Source organism: Chiloscyllium punctatum, chromosome 9 (genome assembly GCF_047496795.1).
Source record: "Chiloscyllium punctatum isolate Juve2018m chromosome 9, sChiPun1.3, whole genome shotgun sequence".
Lineage (NCBI taxonomy): Eukaryota > Metazoa > Chordata > Chondrichthyes > Orectolobiformes > Hemiscylliidae > Chiloscyllium > Chiloscyllium punctatum.
The window spans coordinates 53,394,727-53,411,760 of record NC_092747.1 but is presented as its reverse complement, the minus strand read 5'-3'; the positions used below and the strand labels follow the sequence as shown (position 1 = coordinate 53,411,760).

Sequence of the window (17,034 nt, the reverse complement as noted above, 5' to 3'; positions counted from 1 at the left end):
TATTGGCATTACTCTGCATAGCAATCCAGCTGTCCAGCCAGCTGAACTAGCTCAAGCCAATTCAGATTTGAAAATGCAAACTTCATCAATGTTTTTTGCATTAAATTCACCCTTTTTTAATTTTTCATAGGCTTCATCTCTTAATGCTAGCACAGCTGCTGGTGCAGTCGGACCCAGACCAGGGACTACCACAGGGGACCAGAGCACAGCATCAAAGCCCCAGCTACCACTCAATATGTAAGTGATCATTTCTGATTAAACTATGTCAGCCTGGATATTGCACACCCAGAGCTTTGCAAGTATGTAGTGAACTTGTCTCAAACTCACTCGGGGGTTGGTTTCGCCCATGCATCACCGTTCTGTCTTTTCTGTGGCCCCTTGGGAAGATTGCAAACACAACAGACACAGCAAATCTGTAATATAAACTACACCAATGAGGACCAAATGAGATAATCCACCAATTTTCTCAGAAACCCCCACCATTTTGTTAAGCTCAAATAGAAATTTAGAAAGCACGAGCAGGAGTAGGCCAATCAGTGTGTTCATGCCTAATCCTCGGTCTCAATGCCATAATTTTGCTCTCTCTGCATGCCCCTTGGTGACTTTAATGTGGAGAAATATAGCTATTGTTTTCAAAATATATTCAGTGACTTGACTTAGGTGGAAAAGAGTTCACCACTCTCTGAGTGAAGATGTTTCTTCTCATCTCACCTCTAAATGACCTACCCCATTTCCTGAGACTATAACTCCTAGTTTTAGGATCCCCAAACATAGGAAACACCATCTAGCATTAACAACTCTCTTCTCCTGTAAAGTGTTCTCCGAACCAACCTTTCCGACTCTGGCAGCAATATCTTGGTGTCGAAGTTAATTCCATGTGCTCCTGTGAAGCATCATGGGAGATTTACTATGATCAAGGTGAGATTATAAATGCAAGTTGTTGTTGTCCAGAAGGCAAGTTGCCATTGCAACAGGAACAGATACTGCCTCATCAGAAGAACATAAGGAATTACCCAGAAAGCAGACAAAACAAAACTCTTACGACAGCTTCCAAAGTAACAATGTGTGAGAAAGTTCTGGTGGAATCATCATCAACCTCAGTCGCAAATGTGCTAGTCTTGGGAGGTCAAAATCAATTTCTGATTCAAATCTTTCCTGAATGTAGTCAGCAAGGTATCAGGCACTCTGCTGCAGCTCCCACTGTGGGATGGCCAACCAGAACTAGGAGTGGATGATCTGATCCCTGAGTGGGGTAAGCGTGGAACAGCAGTACTTTTCTTGTCCTTTGCAGTGGGTACTTGCGCAGACATTTCCTTAATCCTCATACCTTCCATAGAATAGGAACTCTGAACAGATTAAACATACAGTTCTGTGACACGTAAAAATAGATCTGGGGGGTAAGTACAGAGACAGATTTGAACTCCTATTTTCCCTTTCAAACAGAGCATATCAGTAGAGGATTATGTTAAAGATGAACATGTGAGGAAAAATTGTAATCTTATTTCACAACAGCTTACTTATATCAGCATACAGCACATGTGTTCTGCCAAATTATCAAACAATTCTGTTTCTGCTGGTCAATCAAGAACAGTTGAGTTTTATTTCTCTTGAATTACATGGTGAATCACACAAAAACACTTTGAACTAAGCACGCCCAGAGGGACTTCCTAAAATATTCTAATTTCAAGTACATGTCAATGAAAGTCACTGCTAGTGAAGTGTCAGATCACAGAACTCCAAGGCAACAGCTAAAATACATAAACCGGCATTCTACAATCTTTTTTTTTCTGATATTGATTAAGTTGGGGGCAATATGTTGTGGTTAAGGATATTTGTAGTTCAAGGTCATGTTGGTTAATGCCACTAAATCCTACTATTGTCTAAATTCTACTACATTTAGGTACCTTTGTCTTTGTAGAATTAATGAGCACACAGAGCTAAGGTTAAAAAAATTAATGCAAGTTAATTAGATATTAAATCTGCTTCTATTCTAATCCAAAATGTTGGAATACAATTTTGAAGCCTGAAAAAATATTGGATTTATATAATGATTTCTACAACCTCAAGTTGCCTCGATGCATTTCACAGTCAATTAATTCTTTTGAAATGCAGTCACTGTTGTGCTGGCAAAGCCAACTGTCAATTTGCATAAAGAATTAGGAGTCAGTGATGTAACTAGCTGAGATTTTAGCATACAGACATGTGCCTGCAGTGAACTATATAGACGTTTTCCAGAGAGAAAGAAAGATTTGCATTTATATAGCACCTTTCATGACTTCAGCACTTCCTATAGCACTTTACAGTCACTAAGGTCCTTATTTTGTAAGTGTAGTCACTATTGTAACATAAAAATATGCAGTAGCCAATCTGTGCACACAAACTCCCACAAAGTGAAGTGTGTCAATATTTAGGAGAAAGTGAGGACTGCAGATGCTTGAAAAATGTGGTGCTGGAAACACACACCAGATCAGGCAGCATCCAAGGAGCAGGAGAGTCGACATTTCAGGCATAAGCCCTTTATCAGGAATGTGGGGAGAGGGGTCTAAGAGATAAATAGGAGGGGGAGTGGGCTCATGAGAAGGTAGCTGGGAAGGCAATAGATGGATCCAGGTGGCAGGGGTGATGGTGATAGGTCAGAGCAGAGGATGGAATGGATATGTGGGAAGGAAGATGGACTGGTGGGACAGTTCAAGAGGGGCGGTGTTGAGTTGGAGGGTTGGATCTGGGGTGAGCTGGGGGGAGGGGAGATGATGCAACTGGTGAAATTGATGTTGATGCCGTATGGTTGGAGAGTCCCAAGGTGGAAGATGAGACGTTCTTCCTCCAGGCATTGGGTGGCTAGGATTTGGCAGTAGAGGAGGCCCAGGACTTGCATGTCCTTGGGATAGTGGGAGGGGGAGTTGAAGTGGTCGGCCACAGGCCAGTGGGGTTGTTTGGTGCGTGTTCCAGAGATATTCCCTGAAACGTTCCACGAGTTGGCGTCCTGTCTCTCTAATGTAGAGGAAACCACACCGACACAGCAACGGGTGCAGTAGAAAAGTATTTGTAGAGTTGTAGATCCTTCTCAAAATGAAGAACAGCAGAGTTCCTTTGCAAGTCTGGAGAGTGTGACCCTGAGCTGGGAGAATAGGTTGCGGAGCATGGCTGCGAGGGTGAAGCAGAGAATCCGGAGGGAGAAGTGTTTCTGGAGGCTTTGGATTTGCTGTAAGTAGTGGGTGTCCTGGTCAGGTCCAAACAATGATGGTCTGAATGTAGTGCTCAGTCCATGCAGGTCGAGTCGGTTGAGTAGGCAGGTGCTCAGGAAGGTGATGTGACTGTAGTCAAAAGAGAAAATGCTGGAAAATCTGAGCAGGTCTGGCAGCATCTGTAAGGAGAGAAAAGAGCTGATGTTTCGAGTCTAACTGACCCTTTGTCAAAGCTAAAAAAGGGGAGAAATGGGGATGTATTTATACGAGGCTGAGAGAAGTTGAGTCATGGCTCCAGAAGCAAAAGTAGCAATAAAGAGATGATAATGACAGTGCACAGAGAGATTATAGGGCGATTAGGAGCTGTGAATGACCAAGGCTGAAGCAAGTGCTGTGTGACAAAATATGTGGGGGATGGGGGGGAGGGATGAAGCAGAGGCAAAATGGAAAGTCAGAGGCGAAGACAGCCACTGAGGAAGGAAATATGGCTGTGGAAGCGAGTCTTAGTAAGTACCTTGTCTAACACTGAGAGAGAAAAAGAAAGCAGTGAAGCTGGACAGGGGGAGAGAGACAAACGAAAATCCTGTCGGACAGAAGAGCAGTACTTCTTCAAGGTAGGCATTCCTGGAAGAGAGGTGGCTGTGGGTTAAACCCTGGATAAAAGCAAATTACTGCGGATGCTGGAATCTGAAACCAAAAGAGAAAATGCTGGAAAATCTCAGCAGGTCTGGCAGCATCTGTAAGGAGAGAAAAGAGCTGATGTTTCGAGTCTAACTGACCATCCCCATCCCCCACATATTTTGTCACACTGCACTCGCTTCAGCCTTGGTTATTCACAGTTCCTAATCTCCCTATAATCTCTCTATGCACTGTCATTGTCATCTCTTTATTGCTACCTTTGCTTCTGAAGCCATGACTCAACTTCTCTCAGCCTCGTATAAATACCTCCCTATTTCTCCCCTTTTTTTTAGCTTTGACAAAGGGTCAGTTAGACTTGAAACATCAGCTCTTTTCTCTCCTTACAGATGCTGCCAGACCTGCTGAGATTTTCCAGCATTTTCTCTTTTGGTTTCAGATTCCAGCATCCGCAGTAATTTGCTATTATCTATATGATGTGACTGTCGTAGTGGGTCAGCTTCAGTATACGGCTGAAGAGCTTCAGGGCAGAGGAGATGACCTGGGAGTGGGGATGGGGAGGTGGTTGGTGGGGGCGGAGGTGGGGTTGCAGTCAGAGAGAAACTCACTGAGATCCTTGTAGAGAGAAGAGGAGAACTTCTTCAAGGTGGGCATCCTTGGAAGAGGCTTCGCAGTAAAATTACAGCAATTAGGAGAAAGTGAGCACTGCAGATGCTGGAGATCAGAGTTGAAAAGTGTGGAGCAGACAAAGCACAGCAAGTCTGGCAGCATCCGAGGAGCAAGACAGAATCGACGTTTCAGACATAAGCCCTTCATCAGGCATGTTGGGGGATGCAGTGAGGAAAGGGGCTGAGAGATAAATAGGAGGGAGTGTGGGCTTGGGGGAAGGTAGCTGGGAAGGCAATAGGTGGATGCAGGTTGATGACCCGGTCCATCACCATCACCCCCTACCTGCATCCACCTATTTACTGCCTTCCCCCCAGCTCCCCACACCCCCCACATTTATCTCTGTCTCCAACTCCACATTCCTGATGAAGGGTTATGCCTGAAACGTCGATTCACCTGCTCCTCAGATGCTGCCTGACCCGCTATGCTTTTCCAGCATCACATTTTTTCACTGTCAGTGATTAGATAATCTGCTTTTTTGTGGTATTTTAGGATTCAGTATTGGTGAGGTCAATATTCTCCAATATTGTAAAAGATCAGCTTCAGAAGGCATATTGAACTTGGGCCTCAGTTTATCATCTCGCAACATTTATCTCAAGAGGGTTGGAATATAAAAGCACCGTTGTGCTACTGAGACTTTATAAAGCTCTGGTTAGGCCCCATTTGGAGTACTGTGTCCAGTTTTGATCCCCACACCTCAGGAAGGAGATACTGGCACTGGAGCGTGTCCAGCTTCACACGGAGATTCACACGGATGATCCCTGGAATGGTAAGTCTAACATATGAGGAACAGCTGAGGATCCTGGGATTGTATTCATTGGAGTTTAGAAGATTAAGGGGAGATCTAATAGAAACTTACAAGATAATACATGGCTTGGAAAGGGTGGACGCTAAGAAATTGTTTCGTTAGGCGAGGAGACTAGGACCCATGGACACAGCCTTAGAATTAGAGGGGGTAAATTCAGAACAGAAATGCGGAGACATTTCTTCAGCCAGAGAGTGGTGGGCCTGTGGAATTCATTGCTGCGGAGTGCGGTGGAGGCTGCGACGCTAAATGTCTTCAAGGCAGAGATTGATAAATTCTTGATGTCACAAGGAATTAAGGGCTACAGGGAGAATGCGGGTAAGTGGAGTTGAAATGACCATCAGCCATGATTGAATGGCGGAGTGGACTCGATGGGCCGAATGGTCTTACTTCCGCTCCTATGACTTACGGTCTTAACATTGTAGCAGTTCCTCAGTACCATATTAAAGTGTCTGACTATGTATAGGTCCTTGCTTTATTTTTATTCAGGTCATGGAATGAGACTTGAACCCAGATTCTTCTGAGAAGCAAGAATTCTGTGATAAAATTATGTTGGCATATGACTTATATCATTTATTGTATCCGTTGCTCCCGATGTGGTCTCCTCTACATTGGGGAGACTGGGCGCCTCCTAGCAGAGCGCTTTAGGGAACATCTCCGAGACACCCGCACCAATCAACCAAACCACCCCGTGGCCCAACATTTCAACTCCCCCTCCTACTCTGCCGAGGACATGGAGGTCCTGGGCCTCCTTCACCGCCGCTCCCTCACCACCAGACGCCTGGAGGAAGAACGCCTCATCTTCCGCCTCGGAACACTTCAACCCCAGGGCATCAATGTGGACTTCAACAGCTTCCTCATTTCCCCTTCCCCCACCTCATCTTAGTTTCAAACTTCCAACTCAGTAACTGTCTCCTTGACTTGTCCGGACTTGTCCGACCTGCCTATCTTCTTTTCCACCTATCCACTCCACCCTCTCCTCCTTGACCTATCACCTTCATCTCCTCCCCCACTCACCCATTGTACTCTATGCTACTCTCTCCCCACCCCCACCCTCCTCTAGCTTATCTCTCCATGCTTCAGGCTCACTGCCTTTATTCCTGATGAAGGGCTTCTGCCCGAAACGTCGATTTCGCTGCTCGTTGGATGCTGCCTGAACTGCTGTGCTCTTCCAGCACCACTAATCCAGAATTTGGTTTTCAGCATCTGCAGTCATTGTTTTTTCCTTAAGTGTTAAGTAGGCCCATCCTACTCATTAAATTGCCATTATTTAACCATCATGTTCCAAAGATAGTACTTCATTCCCAGAACAAAGACGGCGGTCTCTTTTACTCCTGAAACTGTGGGCTTGTTAGTGAAGGCCATTTAATTGAACGTGGCAGTGGTGCAGTACCCAATCCTGATAATTTCTTGCTCCACCAGAATTAAGTCAACCTTCCCACCTACCACCATCTAACAACCTTTAGCAGTCAATGAAGCACCACGTTAGAGCTTCAGCTCACTTCTGCAGTAGGCAGGCCTGTCACCATGGTGAATGCACAATTTCCTGCTATCTACCAGCAGTTTGTAGGGAAGGGGAATCAATGCCAGGTGAAAGGACTAGGCAGTGGGCAAGAGAGTGCCCATCAAGAGCCACCTTCCTGTGACTGTTTCTTATTGAATTGAATTAGCTTTACTGTCACATGCACTTGAACGAGTGCAGTGAAAAGTTTATGGCACAATCTTTGGTACAAGATACCTCAGTACAGACACTTAAGAATTTTGTATAAAATTGAATGAATAATAAATAAAAGTCCAGCATAAGAATATAAGTACTCAATTTACACCTCAATCTGTACCAGTACCTTGACTCCAGCTGCTCTTTCACCTTCTCCATTTGAAATGTCCAAGGCCCCAAGCATTCATACCAGCTGAAACAGTTACACTTGGTATTTCTTTCGGTTCAGTACCCTATATACTCACTGCTCATGATGTGATCTTCTGGTCAATGGGATACCAAACACAGAAGGGTGACCTTGAACTTCAAGTGACCGTCCTTTTAATTCTTCACCTTGTCCTACCTTCCTGTCCTCAATTCATACAATGGGGCTGAAAACAACTTTGAAGAGCAAGACATTTTGAACTCAACACTGAGTTGAACATTTGTGGAGTATAACCAGTGCCTCATTTTGTTTCCTTATTCTTTATTCATTTGGTTTTTTTTCTCTCTTGGTCCCTTTTATCTTTCCTCTGTTTTTATTCAGCAACTGTCCATGATTGTGCCATTCACATCTCCTCCAGACACACTTTTTGTTTCTTAACTTGATCCAACAGTACTCACTTTGGCCTTCAACCTTGAACCCTTCTGTCATTTTATCTCTCTTAGTGCCCTCCACCTCATCAAAGACCTGCCCAATTGCTCTCTTTCACTTGCTCAAAATCAAATACGTTTGTAACTTTTCCCCGTTCTGATGAAAGATTACAAATCTGAAACATTAACTCCGTCTTTCTCCACAGATTGTTGTCACACTTGCTGAGTATTTCCAGTTTGCTCTGCTTTTATTTCAGGCTTCCAAGTGCCAGAGTATTCTCCTTTTGAGCCCAAGCTCTGGAATTCTTCTCCACCTGTCTGTCTTTTTTACTTCTTGAAATCTACCTCTTGGATCTATTCTGTTGGATCTTTATGTGACTCGGTGTAAAGCTTTGCTTGTTGATAGAATTTAGATCAGAGTGGTGCTGGAAAGGCACAGCAGGTCAGGCAGCATCCGAGGAGCAGGAAACAATCGACGTTTTGGGCAAAAGCCCTTCATCAAACGTCGATTTTCCTGCTCCTCAGATGCTGCCTGACCTGTTGTGCTTTTCCAGCACCACTCTGATCTAAACTCTGGTTTCCAGCATCTGCAGTCCTCATTTTTGCCCTTTGCTTGTTGATAGTCCTATTAAGCATTTTGGAATGTTTTACATTGCTATTGACACTAGATCAACGCAAGTTGTTGTTTTTGCACATCTGGAAGCTCTTGCAAAGATGTGAGTATTACAAGACATTCATTATCGATTCGCCAGGAATTTATTCAGGGTCATTCTGTTGCTACAACATTGCTGGAAGTGCAGTGAAAACCCCACCAAACATATGTAATTCACAATGAGACAGCAGTTCTTGAGTGACTTGTGGAAGAATTGTTCATATTTTTAGTTCAGCTTCTCACATTGCAGGAATAAACGAGCAGAGAAAGCATTTCTTCATTCACTAATTATGTTTAATTTCCACCAGAACAGTAGAGATGACAAAACAGCTCTGTACTTCCCATATTTGGAAGCGTGAGAATTGAAAACCCAGAGTCCATTGAAATTTAACATCCCTCATTGAATGAAGTTTTAACAAGTCTCCATCAGGTCACTATTTGACTCACTGCTTCATCTTTGTGGAGTTGGAGTATCAGAAGCAGCAGCCGCCTGCCATCGATCCACAGAAGCATACCCCCGAACCTGAGCATTGACATTGTCTTAATTATTAATGTACAATGTAAAGATCAATATAGAAAGCAGATTGAAGATTGTGTGTTTTAATCTTCCAAGCGTCTCATTTGTAACTCCAGATATATGGCCATGTATGCGTACAAGCCACAGAAAGCAGATGAGCTGGAACTGCGAAAAGGAGAGATGTATCGAGTCATTGAGAAATGTCAGGATGGATGGTTCAAAGGCACTTCACTGAAAACTGGAATGTCTGGTGTCTTTCCTGGAAATTATGTGACTCCTGTCTCCAGGTGGGTACACGAGAAGATCCCAACATTAGGAACAGCCACTGACATTCATCGCCCAGGTTGTGTTGTCTAAAGGAGACTGTAATAATATCAGGATTAAACACAGGAGAAGTTAATTTCCTTTTTTTCTATAAAACACAAAATGTGGAGGCTGGTACAATTGCAACATTTAAGAGGCATTTGGATGGGCATATGAATAGAAAGGGTTTGGAGGGATATGGGCTGGGTGCTGGCAGGTGGGACTAGATTGGGTTGGGATATCTGGTCGGCATGGGCGGGTTGGACCGAAGGATCTGTTTCCATGCTGTACATCTCTATGACTCTATTTATATACTATAATATTTTATTGTATTATAATATAGTATATTAATCTATTATGTGTTATACCATAAAGAATAAAGTCATCAAGTAAGTTCAACAGTTCAATACCATGTGCTACCTTTGGTTTTAGGGCTCCCTTTGCAACAGCTCAGTCAAAAAACTCAATGCCAGGAACAGCTGTCCAAACTGTAAAAGGAAGCTCCCCGTCGAGCCATTCTGCATCCAGTCTCGTGAATAACGGCATAAAGCCCATTCCTCCTGTTGCCATTTCTCCTGTTCCGCCACAGCTTCACACATCTGGCCCGCAGATCAGCAATTGTTTACGTTACTCAGGACAGCAAACTGTCAACCAGGCCCGCAGTGCAATGCAAATGGGTAAGTAATGCACAGTGCTGAAGCTCCCTTCTGAATCTAATGCATGTTGCTCTTGTAATTATCACCCTCAGTACGGGAGTACAAAAACAGGTCATCTCATCCAATAGATTCTTGCTGGTTCTTTCTTGTCTTGTTTAACTTTATCAGAATACTCCTTTCTCCCATGTACTTCCCTAGCTTTCCCTTAAATGTAATAAAAGCAAAATACTGTGGATGCTGGAAGTTTGAAATAATTGCAGAAATTGCTGGAGAAACTCAGCAGATCTGACACCATCTGTCAAGAGAGAAAAACAGTTAATATTTTGAATCCAGCATGACTGTTCTTCCTAAGAAGTGTTCGAGTCATACCATACTTGCAACATTAAGCCTGTATTCCTCTCCAAGATGCTACCACACCTGAGTTTCTCCAGCATTCTCTGTATTTATGTATTATGTATTAAATGTATCCATGTTATATATGTCAACTACTTAACAGTGGAATTTCTATCTTAAACAACCCAATAGGTGATACAAGAAATAGCATTCCCTTGAGATGACTCATGCAACTTTGGAACTGCGGATAATTGTCCATAATATCAGGGACTATCCATATGAGGGTCTTGTATCCCACAACATTTGGCTTCAAGTTTGAAATTCAATTGAGTACATTTCAAATATGAGTTGAAAACTTTGAATGACATTAATTGTAATATCACAATGCTAAGCTTCATTTTTAAATGAAAGACTTAATGGAAGGCGCCAATCTCTGCTTTTTATACTTCAGGAAGCAATGAAGGAGTAGTGCATGCCAACTTTGTGAGGCAAGATTTGGCAAACATTTTTTTCATTGAAGAGAACCTTGTATTTTTTATTTCAAAATTAGTGATGAGATCCAGTACATAGCACCTTCATGTTACACTTATGGCACAAATCCTTTCTTTCTCCAGAAGCTGTCTGAATATTATACACTTCTATCATATCCTGGTGGAGTGACATAAAATTTGGGGTTTTTACCAGCATTTTTGGAGATTGAATCTTGTGTTTTCATCCACTTATAATAACCGTCTCTGATTCTACTGACAGATTAAATCATTTTCTATTACTCTATCTTCAGACAGCTCAAAGATGTGAAGTGAAGCAACATTTAATAGAATGGTGCCCTACATCAAAATCAAAGTTCAGGTCTTAATTTGTGTCTTGACATAGAAAATAATTGAGATTTTCTTCCTTCTGGCATAATTTAAATTTATGAAAAATTTCCTTCCAGCAAGGGATACAATTCTAGAAGGAAAATGATACCTATAGTGTTTTGTGATTACTGTTCAGCTTTTATATAATTACATTACATTGTTTGTAGTTTTGTTTTGAGAAAGTGGATAGGAAAGGATGAATAGTAATGCTGTCTACCTAGGTCTTTGAAATGACTCCCAGCTCCAGGCTATGGCACAGCACTAGGGAACTGTACATGAAAATTGAGAAGGAGATGAATGCAGGAATCGGGTTTTGTTTGCTCGTGGGAGAAACAGTCATTCTTTTGCCTTTTGGTTGTTACTTTTACTCTTTAAATCTGAATTGTGAATGTTGTTGATGTGACGCCGTTGTCATCTACTACTAATGACTCTCGCTTTCATGAAAAACATTACCGAGTGGCACACTTGAGATTCCCTTCTTAACATCCCTGTTTTCCAGCAGTAGCTATAAATCTTCATTGTATGGCATTTTATGATGCTTTTTTTAGGCTTGGATGGTTTTATAAGACCCAAAACATATAATGAGAGAATTTTGAAAGCCTATATGTAAGATTGCTTTTTTTCATTGTCAAAGTGTTAAAGGGTTTAAGGATAATGCTACAATTTAAGCATTTTGGTTGACATCATCGAAGTATCATTAGGTAGCCTCACTTTGAATCAAATTCATAGTGGGAGGTTGCATTATGTTGTGTCTTCCATTTTGCTTTCTGTGTTTTAAGAAGCTGTTTTATTTTCAAATGGTGGTCACTGGTAGGATTAACAAGGCTGTTATCTTTATTCGGAAATAACTTGAGGAGACATCATCCTCTATTATCTATCCTAGGGGCTCACAGACTCACCAGTCTAAACCTTTTGTTATCTCTTGCATTTACTTTTGCAGTTCATCCTGCTGTTCAAGCACTTGACCGTCCTACAGCAACTGTACCACCGTTAAGGACACAAAGTCCTCCCGCCCGTATCCCTGCCACTGTAGTGCGACCACAGCCAATGACCTCACCACAGCATGTCCTTCAATTCTCTGGAGCTCCTGGTGCTAGATCGACCATTTCACTCACCTCTGCAGCTGTAGCCATTACGCCACCAAATGTCAATGCAGCCAACTTGAATGGGGATGCCATGAGTGGATCAGCAAGTACCTCACTGACTTCCAGTCCTTCAAATCCAGTACCTGCTGTGCCCAAAATGGAGGACCGGAAAACTGAGAGGGTGAGAGTTACCAGAAGGTTGTTCACTGTGTGGGTTTTTTTTAAAGTCCAATCTTTTATCCTTCTACCTTATATTTTTCATGTGATAATTAAAGAATCTCCAACAGATTGTACTGAATTTTTTCACAGTCAGATCTGATTGCCTAACTCACTGGCTGACAATGAAGTCACTCAGCACATGTTCAGCCTCCTTGCTCGATGTTTTTTTTTGTTTCTTTACTGATCATGCTATTTCTAATGTCTAATAACTATATTTTTTGTGTTTTGCTGCTAAACTATCACTAATGACTTCTATTTGGATAGCATTCTGACACCTATCTACAAAGCTATTCTTCATGGTTAGACCTATTCAATGAATGACAGCCAACCATTTAATCAATTGGCCTGATCCTACTCATCTGTCCCTGTATCACATTGTCAGTGATTACCATTGGATGGTTATCAGGAGAAAGCATCCAGGTTGTTTTTGTCCTTTGCTATTTTGAAGCTACTGGGCCAACTGGAAACTTCTCATTGCCACTTTGTTATTTAATGTAGCACAAACTCCAAGTTAAATGTTAATTTATCCCATTCTGTATGACAAAGTTTGAATACTTTCTTCTGTTAATACATTAAGGATCTCAGAAAACAGCTATTTTACTGATCGTTTTATGGTATTTTAGTCTTCAGAAAATCTTTTGTTTCCACCTTAGGAAATTCTAGGTCACTCCATTGTCATGGTAGGAATACAATCTCTCCTCACTGATGACCCAACACAAGTGTGATATAGTCATGTACTAAAACCAGATGGTGGCTCAGTGGTTTAGCACAACTGCCTCACAGTGCCAGGGTCCTGGGTTTGATTCCAGTCTCGTGTTCCTCTATGTGGAGTTTATATGTTGTGTCTGTGTGGGTTTCCTTCAGGTTTTGTCCCACAATCCAAAGATGTGCAGGTTAAGTAAATTGGCCATGCTAAATTGCCTTTAGTTAGGGATAAATGTTGGGGAATGGTCTGGGTAGGATACCCATTAGAGGGTTGGTGTGGGCTTGCTGGGCCAAAGGGCCTGTTTCCACACTGTAGGGATTCTATGGTGCACCTTATAATTTACATTATCTGTTACTTTGGTGACTTTCTGCTGACATTCTATGTTGACTCAAAATCATTCAGCCTTTTCACTACTTATAATTTCTTGTATATTCTTCTACATGCATCAGAAATAAAGGTTACTGTTTGGTTATTTTTGAACTATTTTATATATCCTATGTTTGCCCAAAGTGTGAACACAATGCATACTGGAAAATAATTGGGTTCAAGTTTACCTTAGCTATTAGTTCTTTGAGGAGATGTCAAGACAGGTCGACAAAGGTCGAGCAGTGGATGTGATGTTTATGGACTTCAGCAAGGCATTTTGCTAAGGTTCCCCATGGTAGACTCATTCAAAAAGTCAGGAGGTATGTGATACAGGGAGATTTGGCTATCTGGATTCAGAATTGGGTGGCTGACAGAAGGCAGAGAGTGGTTGTAGATGGAAAGTATTCTGCCTGGAGGTCAGTGTTGAGTGGGGTCCCGCAGGGCTCTGTTCTTGGGCCTCTGCTCTTTGTAGTTTTTATGAATGACTTAGATGAGGAGGTTGAAGGGTGGGTTAGTAAATTTGCGGATGGCACAAAAGTTGGAGGTGTCATCGATAGTATAGAGGGCTACTGCAGGCTGTAGCGTGACATAGACAGGATTTCAGAGCTGGGCAGAGACATGGCAGATGGAGTTCAACCTGGATAAATATGAAGTGATGCATTTTGAAAAGTCGAACTCGAATGCTGAATAGAGGATTAAAGACTTGATTCTTGGCAGTGTGGAGAAACAGAGGGATCTGGGTGTGCAAGTACATAGATTCCTCAAAGTTGCCACCCAAGTGGATAGGGTTGTTAAGAAAGCATATGGTGTTTTGACTTTCATTAACAAGGGGAACGAGTTTAAGAGCCGTGAAGTTTTGCGACAACTCTACAAGTCCTTGGTGAGGCCACACTTGGAATGTTGTGTACAGTTCTGGTTGCCCTACTATAGGAAAGATACAGAGGCTTTGGAGAGGGTGCAAAGAAGGTTTACCAGGATGCTGCCTGGACTGGAGGGCTTGCCTTATGAAGAAAGGTTGAATAAGCTCGGACTTTTCTCTCTGAAGCTGTGCTGTTTCTTTCTGTGCTGTACTTTTCTATGTTCTATGAGTAACATCACAAGTTCATAACATTAGTGCTGATCCTGGAACAATGACGGGGACCCACGATCTTCCATACAGTTCATTGCCTTTCCATTTTAAAATCAAAATGACAGTGTTCTACACTTGGTGCTCGACTATGTCCCTGATTCTGAATCCAGTTGCTGCTTGTATCCTTGATTTTCTGAGCATGCCGACAGGTTGATGAGAATATTAAAAGAACATTTAACCCTTTTTAACCAGAGAGTATGCTCTGAAAGGCTATAGCACATCTCAGTCTTAGTTCAGAAGGCAAGTTACATTTCAAGCCTTTCCATGCCACCCCCAGTGCTCTTAATGGCTGATTTGCTAATAAATAAGACCATAAGAAATAGTAGTGGAGGTAAGGCCATTCGGCCCATCAAGTCCACTCCGCCATTCAATCATAGCTGATGGGCATTTCACACACTCTCCCCGTTTCCCTTAATTCCTTGTGAGATTAAGAATGTATCAATCTCTGCCTTGAAGCCATTTAACGTCCTGGCCTCTACTGCGCTCCATGGCAATGAATTCCACAGGTCCACCACTCTCTGGCTGAAGAAATGTCTCCTCATTTCCATTCTAAATTGACTCTCTCTAATTCTGAGGCTGTGCCCACAGATTCTAGTATCCACACCTGATGGAAACAATTTCCCAGTGCCCACTTTTTCTAAGCCATGAATTATCTAGTAAGTTCCTATTATATCTCCTCTCAATCTTCTAAACTCTAACAAATACAATCCCAGGATCCTCAGTCGTTCATTGTATGTTAGGCTTACCATTCTAGATAGATAACATCCATTGGGTTTCCCTGGTCTAACCTACTTGTTACCTCTTTTAAGAATTCTAACCAGTTTGTCAGGCATGACTTCCCCTTACTAAATCCATGCTGACTTGTTCTAATCCAACCCTGCACTTCCAAGAATTTAGAAACCTTATCTTTAATGATGGATTCTAGAATTTTACCTACAACCGAGGTTAGGCTAATTGGCCTTTAATTTTCCATCTTTTGTCTTGATCCTTTCTTGAACAAGGGGATTACAACGGCAACAACTGTGACTTTCCCTGACTCCAGTGATTTTTGAAAGATTACAACCAATGCCTCTGCTATTTCTTCAGCCACCTCCCTCAGAACTCTAGGATGTAGCCCATCTGGGCCAGGAGACTTATCAATTTTTAGACCTTTTAGTTTTTCAAGTACTTTCTCTTTTGTAATGGTTACCATACTCAACTCTGCCCCTTGACTCTCCTTAACTGTTGAGATATTACTCATGTCTTCCACTGTGAAGACTGATGCAAAGTACTTATTGAGTTCTTCAGCTATTTCCATATCTCCCAGCACTAGCCTTTTTGCATCAACTTAGAGTGGCCCAATCTCTACTTTTGCCTCTCGTTTGTTTCTTATGTATTGAAAGAAACTTTTACTATCATTTCTAATATTACTGGCTAACCTACCTTCGCATTTGCTCCTCTCCTTCCTTATTACTCTCTTTGTTTTTGTAGTCTTCCCAATCTTCTTTCCCAGCGCTCTTGGCCACTTTATAGGCTCTCTCTTTTTCTATGCATTTCCTAACTTCCTTTGTGAGCCATGGTTGTCTAATTCCACCCCTCCCCCACCCCCACCGGGTAATCTTTCTTTTCTTTGGAATGAACCTCTCTACTGTGTCCTCAATTATACCCAGAAACCCCTGCCATTGTTGCTCTACTGTCTTCCCCACTAGGCTCTGCTTCCAGTCGATTTTCATCAGTTCCTCTCTCATGCCCCTGTAATTACCTTTATTTAACTGTAACGCCATTACATCCGATTTTGCCTTTGCTCTTTCAAACTGCACACTGAACTCTACCATATTATGATCGCTGTCTCCTAAGTGTTCCCTGACTTTAAAATCTTTTGTAAAGTCTGGCTTGTTACATAGTTCTAAGTCCAGAATAGCCTGCTCCCTTGTGGGCTCCATCACAAGCTGTTCCAAAAAGCCACCTGTAAGCATTCCATGAATTCCCTTTCTTTGGATCTACCGGCAGAAGTCCCCCATGATCACCGTGACCTTGCCTTTCTGACATGCCCTATCTATTTCCTGGTACATCTTGCGCCCCTGTTCCTGACCACTGCTGGGAGATCTGTACACAACTCCCATTATGTGTTTTTTTTGCCTTCATGGTTCCTCAACTCCACCCACACACACTCCACATCATCTGACCCTATGTCATTCAGTGTCATAGATTTAAGTTCATTCTTAACTAACAAGGCAACCCTGCTCCCCCCTCCCCCCACCATCTCCCTGTCTTTTTGAGAGGTTCTCAATCCTTGGATGTTTAACTACCAGTCCTGAACCCCCTGCAACCATGTCTCTGTGATGACTACCACATCATAATCATGTACGATGATTTGTGCTGTTATTTTCATCTACTTTGTTACGAATACTACAAGCATTCAGGTAAAGCACCTTAATGCTAATTTTCTTATCCTCATGATTTCCATCACCTTTAGTAATATGTCCTAAATTATCCTTCCTTTTTGCTTTATTCCGAGTGTGCCTTGAACTTAAGCCCAGAACACATGCTAACCTGCTGCTTACCTTTCTACTTGACTCCATACTCGCTGTTGCTTTTGCTTTCCCTTGCCCTCAACTCACAAGTTTAAAGTCCTACTGACCACCCTATT

At 42.3% G+C, this 17,034-nt stretch overlaps 1 protein-coding gene across 2 annotated transcripts in view; it reads left to right on the top strand.

Moving 5' to 3' along the window:
• The window catches only part of LOC140481401 (E3 ubiquitin-protein ligase SH3RF3-like), a 363,647-nt gene that overhangs the window by 313,746 nt on the left and 32,867 nt on the right, over positions 1 to 17,034 (top strand). For both annotated transcript variants that reach the window (XM_072577534.1, XM_072577533.1), the window contains 4 exons: positions 131 to 237; positions 8,868 to 9,038; positions 9,487 to 9,731; positions 11,841 to 12,166. In XM_072577534.1, the coding sequence (XP_072433635.1) occupies positions 131 to 237; positions 8,868 to 9,038; positions 9,487 to 9,731; positions 11,841 to 12,166 (849 nt within the window). The remainder of the gene's footprint in view (positions 1 to 130; positions 238 to 8,867; positions 9,039 to 9,486; positions 9,732 to 11,840; positions 12,167 to 17,034) is intronic.